Source organism: Calonectris borealis, chromosome 3, assembly GCF_964195595.1.
Source record: "Calonectris borealis chromosome 3, bCalBor7.hap1.2, whole genome shotgun sequence".
In the NCBI taxonomy this organism is placed as follows: Eukaryota; Metazoa; Chordata; class Aves; order Procellariiformes; family Procellariidae; genus Calonectris; species Calonectris borealis.
This window is the reverse complement of record NC_134314.1, coordinates 99,809,242-99,822,542: the sequence shown is the minus strand read 5'-3', so window position 1 is coordinate 99,822,542 and position 13,301 is coordinate 99,809,242. Positions and strand designations below refer to the sequence as shown.

Sequence of the window (13,301 nt, the reverse complement as noted above, 5' to 3'; positions counted from 1 at the left end):
TCTTGCGGTCTAAGCACGTCATTCACGTAGCCTTCGCTTCTCCTTAGCTCAGCGCACTCCGAATTCAAACGCTCTCCGCAATCTTGGGTGTATCTAGAGGGAACGTGTCACTACTCAAGGAAACGATATGGCCAAAGTTTTCATTAAACACCAACGCTAAATCATTTAGGATTAGGAACCGAATGATGATTTTTATTCTTTTGGCTAAATCTTTTAAGCTAGAAAATTTTTTTTTCAGTTAATTTGTTTTTAATGTAGCTAGAACACTAGACAGGAGGTATTAGGTAGAAAACAATTCACTTCTTGCTATACCAGCAATCATGTTTTTAATACATTTTTAATCGACGAGTGTTTAAAAAATACATGAGGCACTTAGGAAAGTATCAGCAAATGAAGCAGTTTCAGTGAAGTTGTTTGGATACTTTAAGGTCACTGCAAGTGAATGGAAAATTGGAGGCTGTACTGAACTGAACAGGAAAAAATGAAATTGTATGTATAACCAGATGGGGAATATTTGAGCTTTTTAGACCTTTTTTTTGCAAACAACAACAAAAAATTGCACTTTCACTGACTCACAGATGATTGTGAAAGAGCAGTTTACACAAGATGACTCTGCACACCTATGTTAGAAACAAACCCCAGGAGAAGGGTGAAGTGCAGTGTGTTTATGCGCCAGAAGAATCTGTAAAACACCTTGCCTCTCTAAATCATAATCCAAACAAAATACAATCCCCAAGTCTCAGTCCGAATCAGTGTGTATGAGGAAGATCCCTGTACGTCTCAGCCAAGCAACATACGAATTACTTTTTCCAAATCCTTTTTAATACTTCGGGCAGTTTTTTAGAAGGGACCGAGATGGCTGGTTACCCGAGATGTACTCACAGCTCTTTTCAGCCGGAGGGGACGAAGAGCCTGCTGCCAACATGACTCACCAGCACGTGCACCTGCTGCTTCACCCCGGTTAGTACTAAAATGCAAAGTGTGTCGTTACCTATTAGACACGGTAGCTCTGCAAGACCCGTTCATCCCATAATATCCCCACCATTGCCCCGGTGACTGCACGGTTCCAACCCTCGGGTTTACACTTGACAAATGACCTTCCACAAAAGGTGAAATTTAAATCGCTCTAAGCCCCAACGCTGGAGCTGACGAACATCAGGACAAGCGGATGCATCTGCTGAACGTAGTCTCCCCTTCAGGAGCACACACAAAGTCAGAGGAAGAGTTCCTAATTCACAAAGGAACTTAAAAACCTGGGTGAGGAAGGGAGTAAAGGCAGGCCGTCCCTTCCGACGAGGGGCGCGGAAGGAGGCAGAGGCTGGCGTGCGGCCGATCCCGTGCTGCACACACTCGGACCCCCTCTGTACGGGAGAGCCGCCAGCCTCCCGCCACCCTTCCCCGCACAGATCAGGCCGTGCCGTGGTTCGGAAGGGTGGCCCGGCGGCTCCAGCCAGCCTCCATCCGCCCTCCGACCGGGCGCTCCCTCCCCGGCACGCCGTCGGGGCCAGAGCACGCGGGTGAGGCGGTGGCCCGCCACCAGCGGCCGCCTGAGAAAGAAGCGGCGGGGCAGAGTCCCCGGGAGCCCACCCCGCCGGCAGGACGACGAGGCCGGGCCGGGCCGGCCCGCGCCGCCCGTCCGCATCCCGGGAAAGGCCCCCCGCCGCCGAACGGCCCCCCCACGCCGGCTCCCGCCGCCGCCGAGTCGCGCAGGCCCCGCCCGGGCGCCCCGCCGGGGGCGGCCCCCCGCTCCTCAGTGGCCGTCGCGGCCGTCGCTCAGGCGCCCGCGCCGCTCGCCGCGGGGATGGTGGGGCGGGCGCCGAGGGGCGCGGGCAGCCGCGGCCCCGCAGCGCCCACAGCCCGGACGGCGCCCGGCGCGGCAGCGCGGCGAGCCACGGCCGGCCAGGTTTGACCTCCCTTTCGTTGCCCCCTTCCCTCCCTTTGCGAGCGGGGCCGCGCCGGGCGGGCGGCAGCGTCCGGGCCGGCCCCCGGCTTTCCCCGGCGCGGTGTCGCTCCCCGGCGGCGGGGCGCGGCGGGACAGCCGACGCGGTGTCCCCGGGCGGCTCCGTCTCGGGCGTTGGATGGCGTCATGTTGCGGCGTCACAGTGGAGGGTGACGTTGTGTTAGGTCACCGCGGTGTCACTGACTGCAGTGCCCCGGGGGTGCGTCAAGCGGTGTCCCCACGGCAGGAGACTGACGAGCTTGAGGTCGCTCTAGGTCCCTTAAGGTCCAGGCTCCTCTCGTCCAGTTCGCAGTGCCGTTGCTGTATCCCTGCTATCCCCCCAAAAAGGAAAGCGAGAAGAACACAACTTCCAAACTAACATGCAAAATGAAGTTCTTTTTAAAATACCTACACCGTCAGCTTTCAGAATTTCGCATAAAGAGTAAACATTCGTACCTAGTGTGATGTCACACCACGACCTTAAAAATTGCTGTTGTCGGGAAAAGGACGTAAAACGATCTTCTGTGCTTTAATGCTGTTTGCTACCCGCATTTGACAGCGCTCTGCGGGTGCGCCATCGGTTGTGCCATTTCCCTGGGAAGGCGAGCAGGCAGTGGCTCAGTAATGAGCTGGGAAGGGGCAGCCTGGCCCGTGAAATTGGGAAGGCTATCGGGGTCTGTGCCCGGTCCTGGAGTGGGAGAGCGCTGGCTGACGTGTTGCTTCACGGGAACAGCCTCGTCAATATCTAGGAAGCAGCAGAAAAAACGTTTGTAAATCAGATTTTGAAGGAAGTTTTAAATAGCTTAGGCTACAGTTTGAGTGCAGAATTATGCAAAATGAGTCAAATGGAAAATAAAGTTACCAGTGTTTCAACATGAGTAAGGGCTCTGGCCAGCAACAAACCTGAGAATGACTTCCTTGATTCCCAAACAGGTCCACTTTGTGTCTCATCATTTCCTTTCTCCAGTCCAACCTTTACGACTCCAAAAATATTTGAAAGTGCCGAGTTTGGGTGAAAAGGGTGGAAGAAAGGGGCCTGAAATTCGAGACATATGGCCCAAATGCATTTGGGCTGGTGTAGGGAACCCACCATGTACTGCGCAAACCCACTCCTATGGAAACAGAAGGACTTGTCAAGCTTTCTCCAGAGAAAGGACATGCAGAACATACGGACAGAATATGAAGTGTTTTGTTAAACACAGCGTTTTGTTAAAAACAGAGGAAAACACTGACAGTGCGATAAGGAATATGTAAATTTTTAACGTGCTTCAAAAAGCTAGAACGTTGTTCCCTCCTTCCCCCTGAAATGTATTTTGATAATTTCCAAGCAGACGGCAAAGAAAAGGAAATTATATCCATCCCTTTGGGGAGAATGTGACATTCTGACTTCTTGAAGCCTATGAAGAGGTTTATAAACTTAAAAAATGAAAAAGACAAATTTAATCTTTCCAGACTTGTCAAACTTGTCTCAATTAATTTTTGATGACATAATTAGAACTTACTGCTTTAATGTGCGCTTTTTTAGTTTACTTCTCAAAAGATTTTATTTTTAAAGACTCGGGAAAACGGAGGGCTTTGCGGTGGGAACTGGAGCAGGAAGAAGGGGAGGACTCTGTGTAGGTTCGACTGCTGATTCAGAGTACTCCATTAAGCCAAGAGAGATGAACTCATTTTTTTCCTCCCTTGGGGAATCAAACAAACAGGAAGTCATTGATTCAAAGTAAGATCATTCACTCTGCAATTGTAAACAGCGCATTATGTGCCTGTAAATATTTCCAGAACCCATTGGCTTGTTGGAAAATATGAAGTAAATTATTATAATCTCTAGCAAGCATCCCACAATAAAAAGAGTTATTTTCAAACTTTTTATCTGTAATGTTTATACAGTGGAATATTAATTAGCTTGGACATTGAGAAACGACTTGGCTGAACGCATTGTTCGCTGCCAGAAATCCATCTACTCAAATGTTTTGTCTGTTGAAAGACAAACATTTTTAACTCCACCCTGTAATATTGCGCCCTACGAAAAAAAAGCAAAAATTCTTTCACTGCTTGATCCGTTTGTGTTTTCACTACCACAAACACTGAAATATCCCACTGTTAACCAGATGTTGGCTGAGTTTATCTGTGTCTTATCTAGCTGTAATTAGTCAATAAGGAAAAACATTATAAAAAATCCTAAACAGACAGTCTAATAGGAAATTGTCATTCCTCGTTACTTAGGACAGCAGAATCCAGGCTGCCTGTCCAAATCAATCTGCAGCTGAAACTTCTGCTTCCTCCGTGAAGTAGGAGAAGCTGCTGCTTGGAAGTGCCACCTTCTCCCCTTGAACGTGGGCGGGGGGACTCTGCACAAGGAGAGAGGAGCGAAAATTAGGGACAGGACAGCGGTGAGCAACCTGGTTCCCTGACAGTCCAGGGAGTTTTCTGCCAAGCTTAAAAGAAGGGGGGAAACGGTAAAAGACAGGGGTCACCCAGGCGGCTTGCGGTCGAAATGATTGTGTGCTTGAAGTTTAGAATTCGGGTGTTGTAGGATCGGCTCAGGAAACTATTTTAATAACGTGCTTAAATCCCAGCGATTCCATGGAGATTCCTGAATGGGGGATTCCTGAATAGGGATGGTTGTAACCTCAGGCTTAACAGCTTGAATCATAGCCTGCAGGACCAAGAGGAAGAGAGAGTCAAGAATGGAGCAGCTACCTTCAGACAAGTGATTGTGGTGATCCTCTTCTTCCTTTTCCCTTAAGATACAGAATGAAGGGAACAAAGCTTCGGGGTATGTGAAAGGAAGGAAAGTTTTGAGACAGTGAGAGTTTTTCACCTGCTTAGCTATGATGAACTTGAGAGTAATTTGAGACATGGAAAATTTAGAAGAGAACTAGAAAATATTAATGTATCAAGGAAAAGTTAGGACTTTTTGGAATCCTGCTTATTACTTTGATCTCTCTTGCGATGCTTTGCCTTTTCCTTTTTTCTTCCTGGTGTCAGGAGCAGTGGAAAAGATAAATCCATAGGTCCTTCCCATCTAGCTGATGAGAGCTTGGGGAAGGAGGGGAACTGGGGCTGCCTCCTTCGACAGTGGGAGGAAGGGGAGTGCTTGAACCCAGGCTTCTGAAGGACTAGAGTAGTCATGGGGAGGGGGGCTCTGAAAGACATCGCTTATTAATCCATGCTAACTAGGTCAGGAGTTGCAATATAGAAATCTATATGATTTTCCTGTGCCAGCCTCTTTCGTCACACTGAAAACGGTTGCTACTTGACTTTCCTTGTCAGTGTCTCATTGTCCATCGTCCAAAGGTGACGAACATGCAGCATAACCTCATGACTGGTAATTTTTTGTTTGTTGTGATCTTTCAGCTGCCTTCCACTGAATGGTGTTTTTATGGCTGTTTGTTATTTCGGAGATAAATTGAATACTTAGGGGGAATTCAAGCTTTATTTTCAAAGCCAAACCTATGTGTTCAGAGCCCTGCAAAGGCCAGGGCCTTTGCTCGCAAGGGACCTTCTCGGACTGAATGGTTACATTCAGCCATCCACTTACTCTCTATTAAGCCATCTACAAATAGTTGGAATACAACAGAGCCCAGTCCTTCTGCTTACACACAGATGATTTTCTTGGCTTCTCGGGCTCAAACCATGATGAGCCAGCTCTCATCCTGAATAATTTTTCCAGCAGTGCTTGTCCAAAAGGGCACTGAGTTTAATTTCCAGAAGTTAAATGTAGATAAAAGCACAGATTTGAACCTGAAACATGCATGAATCAGCATGTCCTGAGATCTGCAACAGCTGATATAAAGGGATTGTTTTTCCTGTGGGAGACCCATTAGGGACTGTTTGCTCACCTGCCTTTACATTTGGAACCATAAACTCCCCTCTGCATCTCATTAAGAATGTTAAATTTTAAAGGCAATTTGATTAAGCATAAGAATTTTAAAACACTTTTTAAAGAGTCATCTGCCAAACATTAAACTTGCGTAAAACCAAATGTGCTACTAACTCACAGGTAGTTACACCTATATAAGGCATTTTCTTAGCAAAAGCTCAGTTCGCTACAAGCCTCTTCTATGTAAGAAAGGATATATACAGTAACTGAAGATTATAACGGGATGTGTCTCTGCTTATCAAGGAAAACATATTGCAGCCCCAAAATAATTGAAGAAATTAAATTACGATAAGCCTAAATATCTTCCAGTTATGATAAGGGCCTTTGTAGATTAATGTACTTTTACTAAGTTTTATGGAGCTGTACATGTACAAAATTTGGGGGCATTCTTGAGGTTTATATGAAATAAGGTAGTATGTTTATTAAAAAAAAGTCAGACATTAAATACAGACTCAATTTGATGTGGGGATTTTTTCCCTTTCTTTTTACAGCATAAATATGGCTGAACTTTCAGAGCCAGAAGGTACTGTAAACTGGAAGGAAAGATGTTTAACTCTGGAGTCACAGTTAATGAAATTTCGTCTCCAGGCAAGCAAGATCAGAGAATTGTTAGCAGAAAAGGTAGGTCTCATGGTATGAATTTTAATGCTGTGTAAATGATTTTATTTGATGGTGAGGGCTGATCACATGTCATGGTTTGAGATTACAAGTACTGGTATTTTTTCAGGGGGGAAAAAAATAATTTAAAAACAAAATATATGGAAAACAGGTATGTTTTAATGCTGTGAAAGAATTTCACACATTCGATTTGCCAGCAAGAAATGTTCATTTTCAAATAAGAACACACTGGCAACTCCTGCAGAGGAAAATATGTATCCATAGTCACTTTTACAACATTGAAGTTAACATTTAACACATTTTCCTAAGTATTTAACATCTGATTTAAGACACAGAAATCATTGGGGAGAAAATCCAGAAGTATTATTTTCCCCAGTATTCCTTACCAAATCATATAATTTACCAGACTTGTTTTTCCTATAATAAGACATCTCCAGCTATGGCTCATCATATTTGAAATATAAAAAAAACACCATTGTATTTACCTGGCAACATTTTCACAGAACAAAGCAACTAAAAGAGTATAAGGGACAAAACATTCTAGATAATCTTTGGGACTCTTGTTATCATTAATATTGACTTCAGTGAATTTCTAGTCAAAAAGTTATTTTGTCAAAACTACTCTATTCTCCCTAGAGCTAAATTTTCCATCAATTGCTCCCCCAAAAAAGAAAAATAAAATTCAGATCCTTTTATAGTATGTTAGAGTGACGATACTTTTATTTCATACATTTATGTTAATGCTTCTCTTTTCTGAACTTACCCAATCTCCTTTTGAAGCCATAAATACGTATAGCATCCACATTTAGCCCTCTTTGAATCATTCCGATGTTACTATATTTTGGTGGGGCCAAGAACTAAATAGTATTCAAGCAGGAAGAACATGTATTCTTGTATTTGTGAAGAACCGTGGATAATGTACACAGTTATGTGCTCCATTCCTTTCCTTATAATGCTTAACATTTTGTTTTCTTTGACAGCTAAATTAACCGTCGAGTATATTTTCATGGAGATGTCTATCTTAATTCCAGGATCTTACTCAAAGTCCTTCAGATTTCTATGTTATGCATCATTTGTTACTTTATTGACCAGTCAGTAAATTTGGTAAGGACCTTCTTGTAAGTCTTTCTAGTCAGAAAGCTTCTATTATCCTGAATAACAAAATACCATCAAGAAACTTGGTCACTTCACTGCCCAGTGCCCATTTCCGAATGTCTGTGATTATGCTGAACAGGATACGCCCTGAACAAATCTCTGCAGATCTGCACTGATAGCCGCCGGTCGCTGTGGGAGGTAACCAATCACCTACTATTTTTATTGTTGAGCCATTTTTTTAATTCATGGAGGGACATTCCCTCTTACCCTGTGGCTGTTTGCTTCCTTTAAACACTTTCCAAAATCGAAATAATTATATAGACTAGATCTCCCCTATCTGCAGCCTTGCTGATCCCCTCAAAGAACTTCAATAGCTTTGTGAGCCAACACTCCTTTTTATAAGGGCCACTTTGACTCTTCCCTCATCTATCATGCTTATCCACATGCCCCCTAATTCTGCTCTTACAGTTTTCACTAATTTGCTCACTACAGACATCAGACTTCTAGATCAATAGTTGGTTCAACTATATCATCCAGTCGTTGACTGAGTATTGTTTGGCAGTTTGTTACTATTCATTTTATCTATTCGGGCCTTATGTCTTCTATGGAGGTACAAAACCTCAATTTGAGATGGAAAAAAATTGAATAAAGGAACTTAGTATTTTCTAGATTAGACTTTTTTCATTAAGCAGGTCTTTTTTATTAAATTGAGCATGAAAATTTACACCGATGTAAAATCATTGTATAATAATACTGACTTCCACTGGAATTGTGTTTTTACAGTCAGTACTCCAAATATCTCTGCTTTGGCATGACTAAAACTATTGCTGTTAGAAAACAGTGTAGTTGAAAACTCTTAATTTTTTACCCAGTCCTCCAATTTTTTCTGTATTGCAAACTCTCATTGAACAGGTATTGCAGAATATTGGGTTTTGAAGGTGTGACCAGGTGTACAAATGCCATCCTTTGACATTTCATTTAAAAATTAAAAAAAAAAAGGAAAACTACTTGTGTCCTTCCAGTTAGCAAAGCCCACAGATGAGTTAATAAACCATTATCATTAGCCTTGGAAGAGAACATCCATCAAAGAGTACAATACTGTCTGGTGCAACACTCAACAGATTATTGGATGCTTACGCAGTTGGGGCTGTTACATGTTATATCTCTCTTCTGTCTCTTTACCCCATTTGGATCACTGCCGTTCAGGATGAAAGTCAAGTGGCCAAACACTGGGCATGATTTTTCTAGGGACTTTCCAGCAGCCATAACTACCATGTTTTATGCAGCTGCTGCTGATTATAGTTTTGGCAACCAGAAAGTTAACATTCATGAACAGCACTTCCCAAAACTATCTGGGTTTAAAAAAAAAGATTTTAGAAGTTTGATTGCTTTTTATTTGACTTTTCACTTTGTTCCTTTACTAGTTTGCATTTATAGGCTCTTAACTGCTAGAAATGTCCTCTTAAATTAATAGAAATGTATGGATAATCATATAATTTCAGAAGTCAACGTTTAAAAAAAACAGTAAGAGGGATAAAATCACAAATCTTCAGCACTGTGCCTGAAACAAAGCATTCGAAGGAAAATTACTTATTCTCTCTCATCTGTGAGAAACGTGACTCCAAAATAGATTAAAAAATCTTACGAACTTTTCATGTTACTGCCCTCTTGTTTTAGTTTGCCTTAGCTTTCTCAGAAAGCTTAGAAAAAGTGAAGTGTTTACAGGAGGTAAAAATGGGAGAAATACTTTCTGTTGAAGACCACGGGTCCAACACGTATTCAGTTGGGATAATTTGATGTATTACTCTCCAGAGCAGAGCATTAGCAGACTTCATGAAAAATGATCCTTCTCCTCACTTTGTCACTTTGACTTTTTAATATGAATCTTTCATTCATAAACTGGAATTCAGTTGGGACATGCATCAAAGACTGGTTAGCGCTCAACAAAATTAGACCATATTCATCTGCAGATTTATCAGTCTTGCACAATTCAAAACCAACAATTTTCAAAATGGGCACTAAAACCTTAGCTGTATTTATTTGTATGTTGGTTTCATTTGTAACAATCCAGTGGTTATTTTTCACATATTTTTATTTTTAAAATTCCGAATTATACAAACAATTCTCGGTATTTGTAAAGGGAAGAATACTCTCGCACTTGTTTGAGATTAAACTGCATGGAATTGTTACTCAAAAATATGTTTGGGAAATAGCAAAGTAAATAACGAAGACCTGATCAGCCAATACTTGATGGGCATCCTGATGCTAATGACAAGAGGAGAATACAGTTGATGTCAGTCTTTATAGGTACTTTCTAGATTTGTTACCTGTTATAGAGTGAACCAAATTTGCAAAGCACACAAATATTTCTCATTCTTACTTTGATTAGCACAGGCCTTTATTTGTGGTTTTGTTTACAATCATCTCTATGCTATGAAATGTGTACTAAAACATTGAACAGTAGCACCAGACAGTGTTCGACTTCCAAATAGCAACAGAAATCACAGTACTACGGCAGGACAGACATAAAAAACCCTCATGGGTATGAAAATATGTAAACGTTGTAGAAAACAGAGTGATACTATGACAAAACAGGTGGTCTCTGCAGGAAGGTGAGAGAAGTGAATTGGTGGTAATTCTCCCGTCTTCCTCCTCTGTGTGTATTTGAGAGGTATCTCTTCAAGACAGTGAATCAAGAAAAGGAGTTTACGTCCTATTACACTGTGTGTATGACTTGTCAGAAACTGCCATTGGGTTTTTCCCCATATATTTGTTCTATAACTTAGTCTAAAACCAGATTTTAATAAGGGTTTGCTTGGATCTGTCCTTTTTCAATATTTGTGTCTGTGACCTATGTGCTTCTGTAAATATATTCGGGCAATGGATTAATTGAGATACTTTCCTTATACACTGGAAATCAAATACCTTTGCAAAGTTCTTTTATTTAATAGTGCCCCTGCAAATAAATGAACGATCAACATGGGAAGTCTTCAGTATATTCTTCTAATAGATGTGTTCTAATTTAAAAAACCAAACTATTTACTGGGTTTTGTAGTCCAGCAAATACTCATCCTTGAACCTTAGTGGTTGAAGAAATTTGCATTATAAGTGCATTTCAGCAGTATGGCTACCAGAACTTTAATTTTGTAGTAAATTTGGGGAGAAGAAGAGAGGGGAGCAAAGGAATATACAATGTTTTCAGAAGACTAATCCATTCCTGTTGTTTATTTGTTTGGGTTTTTTATTTGTTTTGATTTTGCCAAGTGAAGAGTCTATATTTATAAATCTAACATGCAAAGAAAGAGACCTTGTTGGAGTTTTAAGCAGAAGCTGCTACTGTAAGTGGGAGAGGTCTTTACAGGAATTTAAGGAATGATGTAGAAAGTATCCCTAGTACGCCAAATTTAGGATGGCTGTGGAACTGAGTTTTAAGTAGAAGCATTTATTTTAATGCATCTTGAGTCTTACGCATATGAAGAGTTTACTAAAAAAAACTTCGCTGAATAAACGATTAGAGTATTCTACTGCAAGTTTAGCTCCTAGCTAGCATTTCATGTCACAGGAAAAGTTGGTGACCCTCATCTCTTCATAGTGAGTACATTTTTCACCTAAAATGTGTGTGCAACATCAGGTATAAAGTTAATGTTTTTCCTATCACTAAAAAATCATTTTAGTTGAAGAACTACATAGCTATGTTATATTTCCTCTTGGGCAGCCTCCACTGAATTTCTTTGTCATCAGACCCCGTAAGGACTGAATATGGCACTATCCCAAATGTTGCATTATGGGCTCAACAGTAATGCTCAACATTCACATGAGTGTCTCCAAGTTTGTTTCCTTCAGTGCTGAAGATCATTATTTTATGCTTTGAATGATTTTCAACAAATATAAATGATTAAGAGAGAGGATTATTTTCTTTGTTTGCTTTTAACCTTCCATTTGGATATTCTCTGTATACATGCTCAGCTGGCAACCGAGTGTGTACATGACAAATGCAATAATATTTATACTTTATGTACAGATTATGAAAATTGAATGATAACTGATTTTTAGGCCAAATACTATTTCCGGTATATTCCAAAGCTTAACATATTCCTGACTTTGTCTTACAAACCAACAGCTAAATCCATGTCCCACTGTATTTTTATTCATTTCGTAGGCATATTTATGGTATGCCATTGACATTTCAAAGTGAAGCAGATGCTTCAGCAGTGTGTTTTGTTATCTGTGGCACGACAATTTCAAGATTAATGTTTTCAGAGGAAAAGTCCGTAATGCATTTGACTTGTGCAGTGATTGCCAATATGAAAATTGTAAAAAAGCACAATGAGTATTTCCATTTGCATTCAAAGGATTATGAAGGGTAAAGTTAAAAGGAGCAAAGTACCATAGTACCAAAATAATTAAAATGAAGGTTATTTTTCAGTATTTCAGTTGCTCTTAAAAAACTTCTTGTCATGGAAAATAATTCAGATGCAATTAGGAACTTAAAACAGGAGAAAGTGAGGAGAGTTAAGGAGAATAAAAGTTAAAAGTTTATATTGTTAGAGTCTTAGGTTTGTTTATGCCTTTTTAATACCTATACCTTTTTCCCTATAACTCTATTTTTATTGCTTGTCTAAAAGTTTATGCTATGCCTTTTTATAACAGTGGGGGGTTTTTTTTTGCTTTACTGTTTTTCTACGTCTTAAACCTACATTCTTTCTAGGGAGGGTGAAGATGGGGGGGGGGGGGGAAGAAAAAAGAACTGAGGAAGCAATAAATTAGCTGTTCTTGTAGAGGCCAGGCTGGGTAATGGCATGAAAGAGCACAGCCCTTGCCGTGAGGCCAGAGGGTGAATATCTTCCCTCTGGGGGTACGGAGACGAGGGCATCCGTACTGTTCCAGCCCACCTGAGATGGGTAAGTTGATGGAAGTTGTGGAAGCTGTGATAGTGGGCAGGCACCTGTGCAGATTCTTAGCTCATCTAGTATTTGTTTAGCATTTCACTTGTAGGAGCTACAAGGTGTTTTTTCTCCATTTTTTGTGGAGGGAACTCTTTTTGCACTTAGAAATTATGCATTTACTTTTCATTCCCTCAGAAAGTATTTTCAGGCTTAAGTATCTGTTGTCATGTCTTCAAACTGCATTATGCTGCCTTACATATATTTCTGGAATCTCTTGCTCCTTTACCCTCTGTGTTTCCTAGGTGTCCTATACACTTTAATTTCATTAATAAATTCAGTGGCAGTCAGTGGTACCTTTGGTTCTGATTCTCTCAGGCAGTGGCATGGAAAAAAGGCCTCCTATTTCAGATGTTCATGTTGCGGCTCTAATCAGAACTCACAATTCAGTGAGACAGAAGTAGCAGAGTTTCCACAATTGCACTACAACGTTCAAAACAAAACAAAGCAGGCAGCTGCCTTTTAATACAGATGAACAACCAGTTGTTGATACATTCCTCTTTTCATTTTAAGCACTTTGTGAGACTTCTTTTTCCTTGCCTGCCAAAGTGCTTTGGTACATTCTTCCACCTTGCTAAAGAGTATCTTCACTTCTTTCAAGATTTTGAATGTTATAGTAATGTCTGTTAGTGCTAGAGTGGCGGTCTATATAATTTGTATTTGATTGTGTCTCTGCAGCTTAACTATCAAGACAAAATGTGAGTTGGAAAAGACGACAGCCAGAAAGAGTGAATGTTCCGAGTATTTTACCAGGCTTAGGAAAGTCCTGTGACTGCTATTGGGAAAAGCACAATTATTCAGCCAACATTACGTGCTGCTCATT

The 13,301-nt window shown here is 41.1% G+C and overlaps 1 protein-coding gene across 1 annotated transcript in view; it reads left to right on the top strand.

The window, feature by feature from the left end:
- Window positions 1-1,826: 1,826 nt before the first annotated feature.
- The window catches only part of PLEKHH2 (pleckstrin homology, MyTH4 and FERM domain containing H2), a 57,418-nt gene continuing 45,943 nt past the window's right edge, over window positions 1,827-13,301 (top strand). Inside the window, exons 1-2 of the mRNA XM_075146928.1 lie at window positions 1,827-1,903; window positions 6,314-6,443. Coding sequence (XP_075003029.1) covers window positions 6,321-6,443 — 123 coding nt within the window. The 5' untranslated portion in view covers window positions 1,827-1,903; window positions 6,314-6,320. The remainder of the gene's footprint in view (window positions 1,904-6,313; window positions 6,444-13,301) is intronic.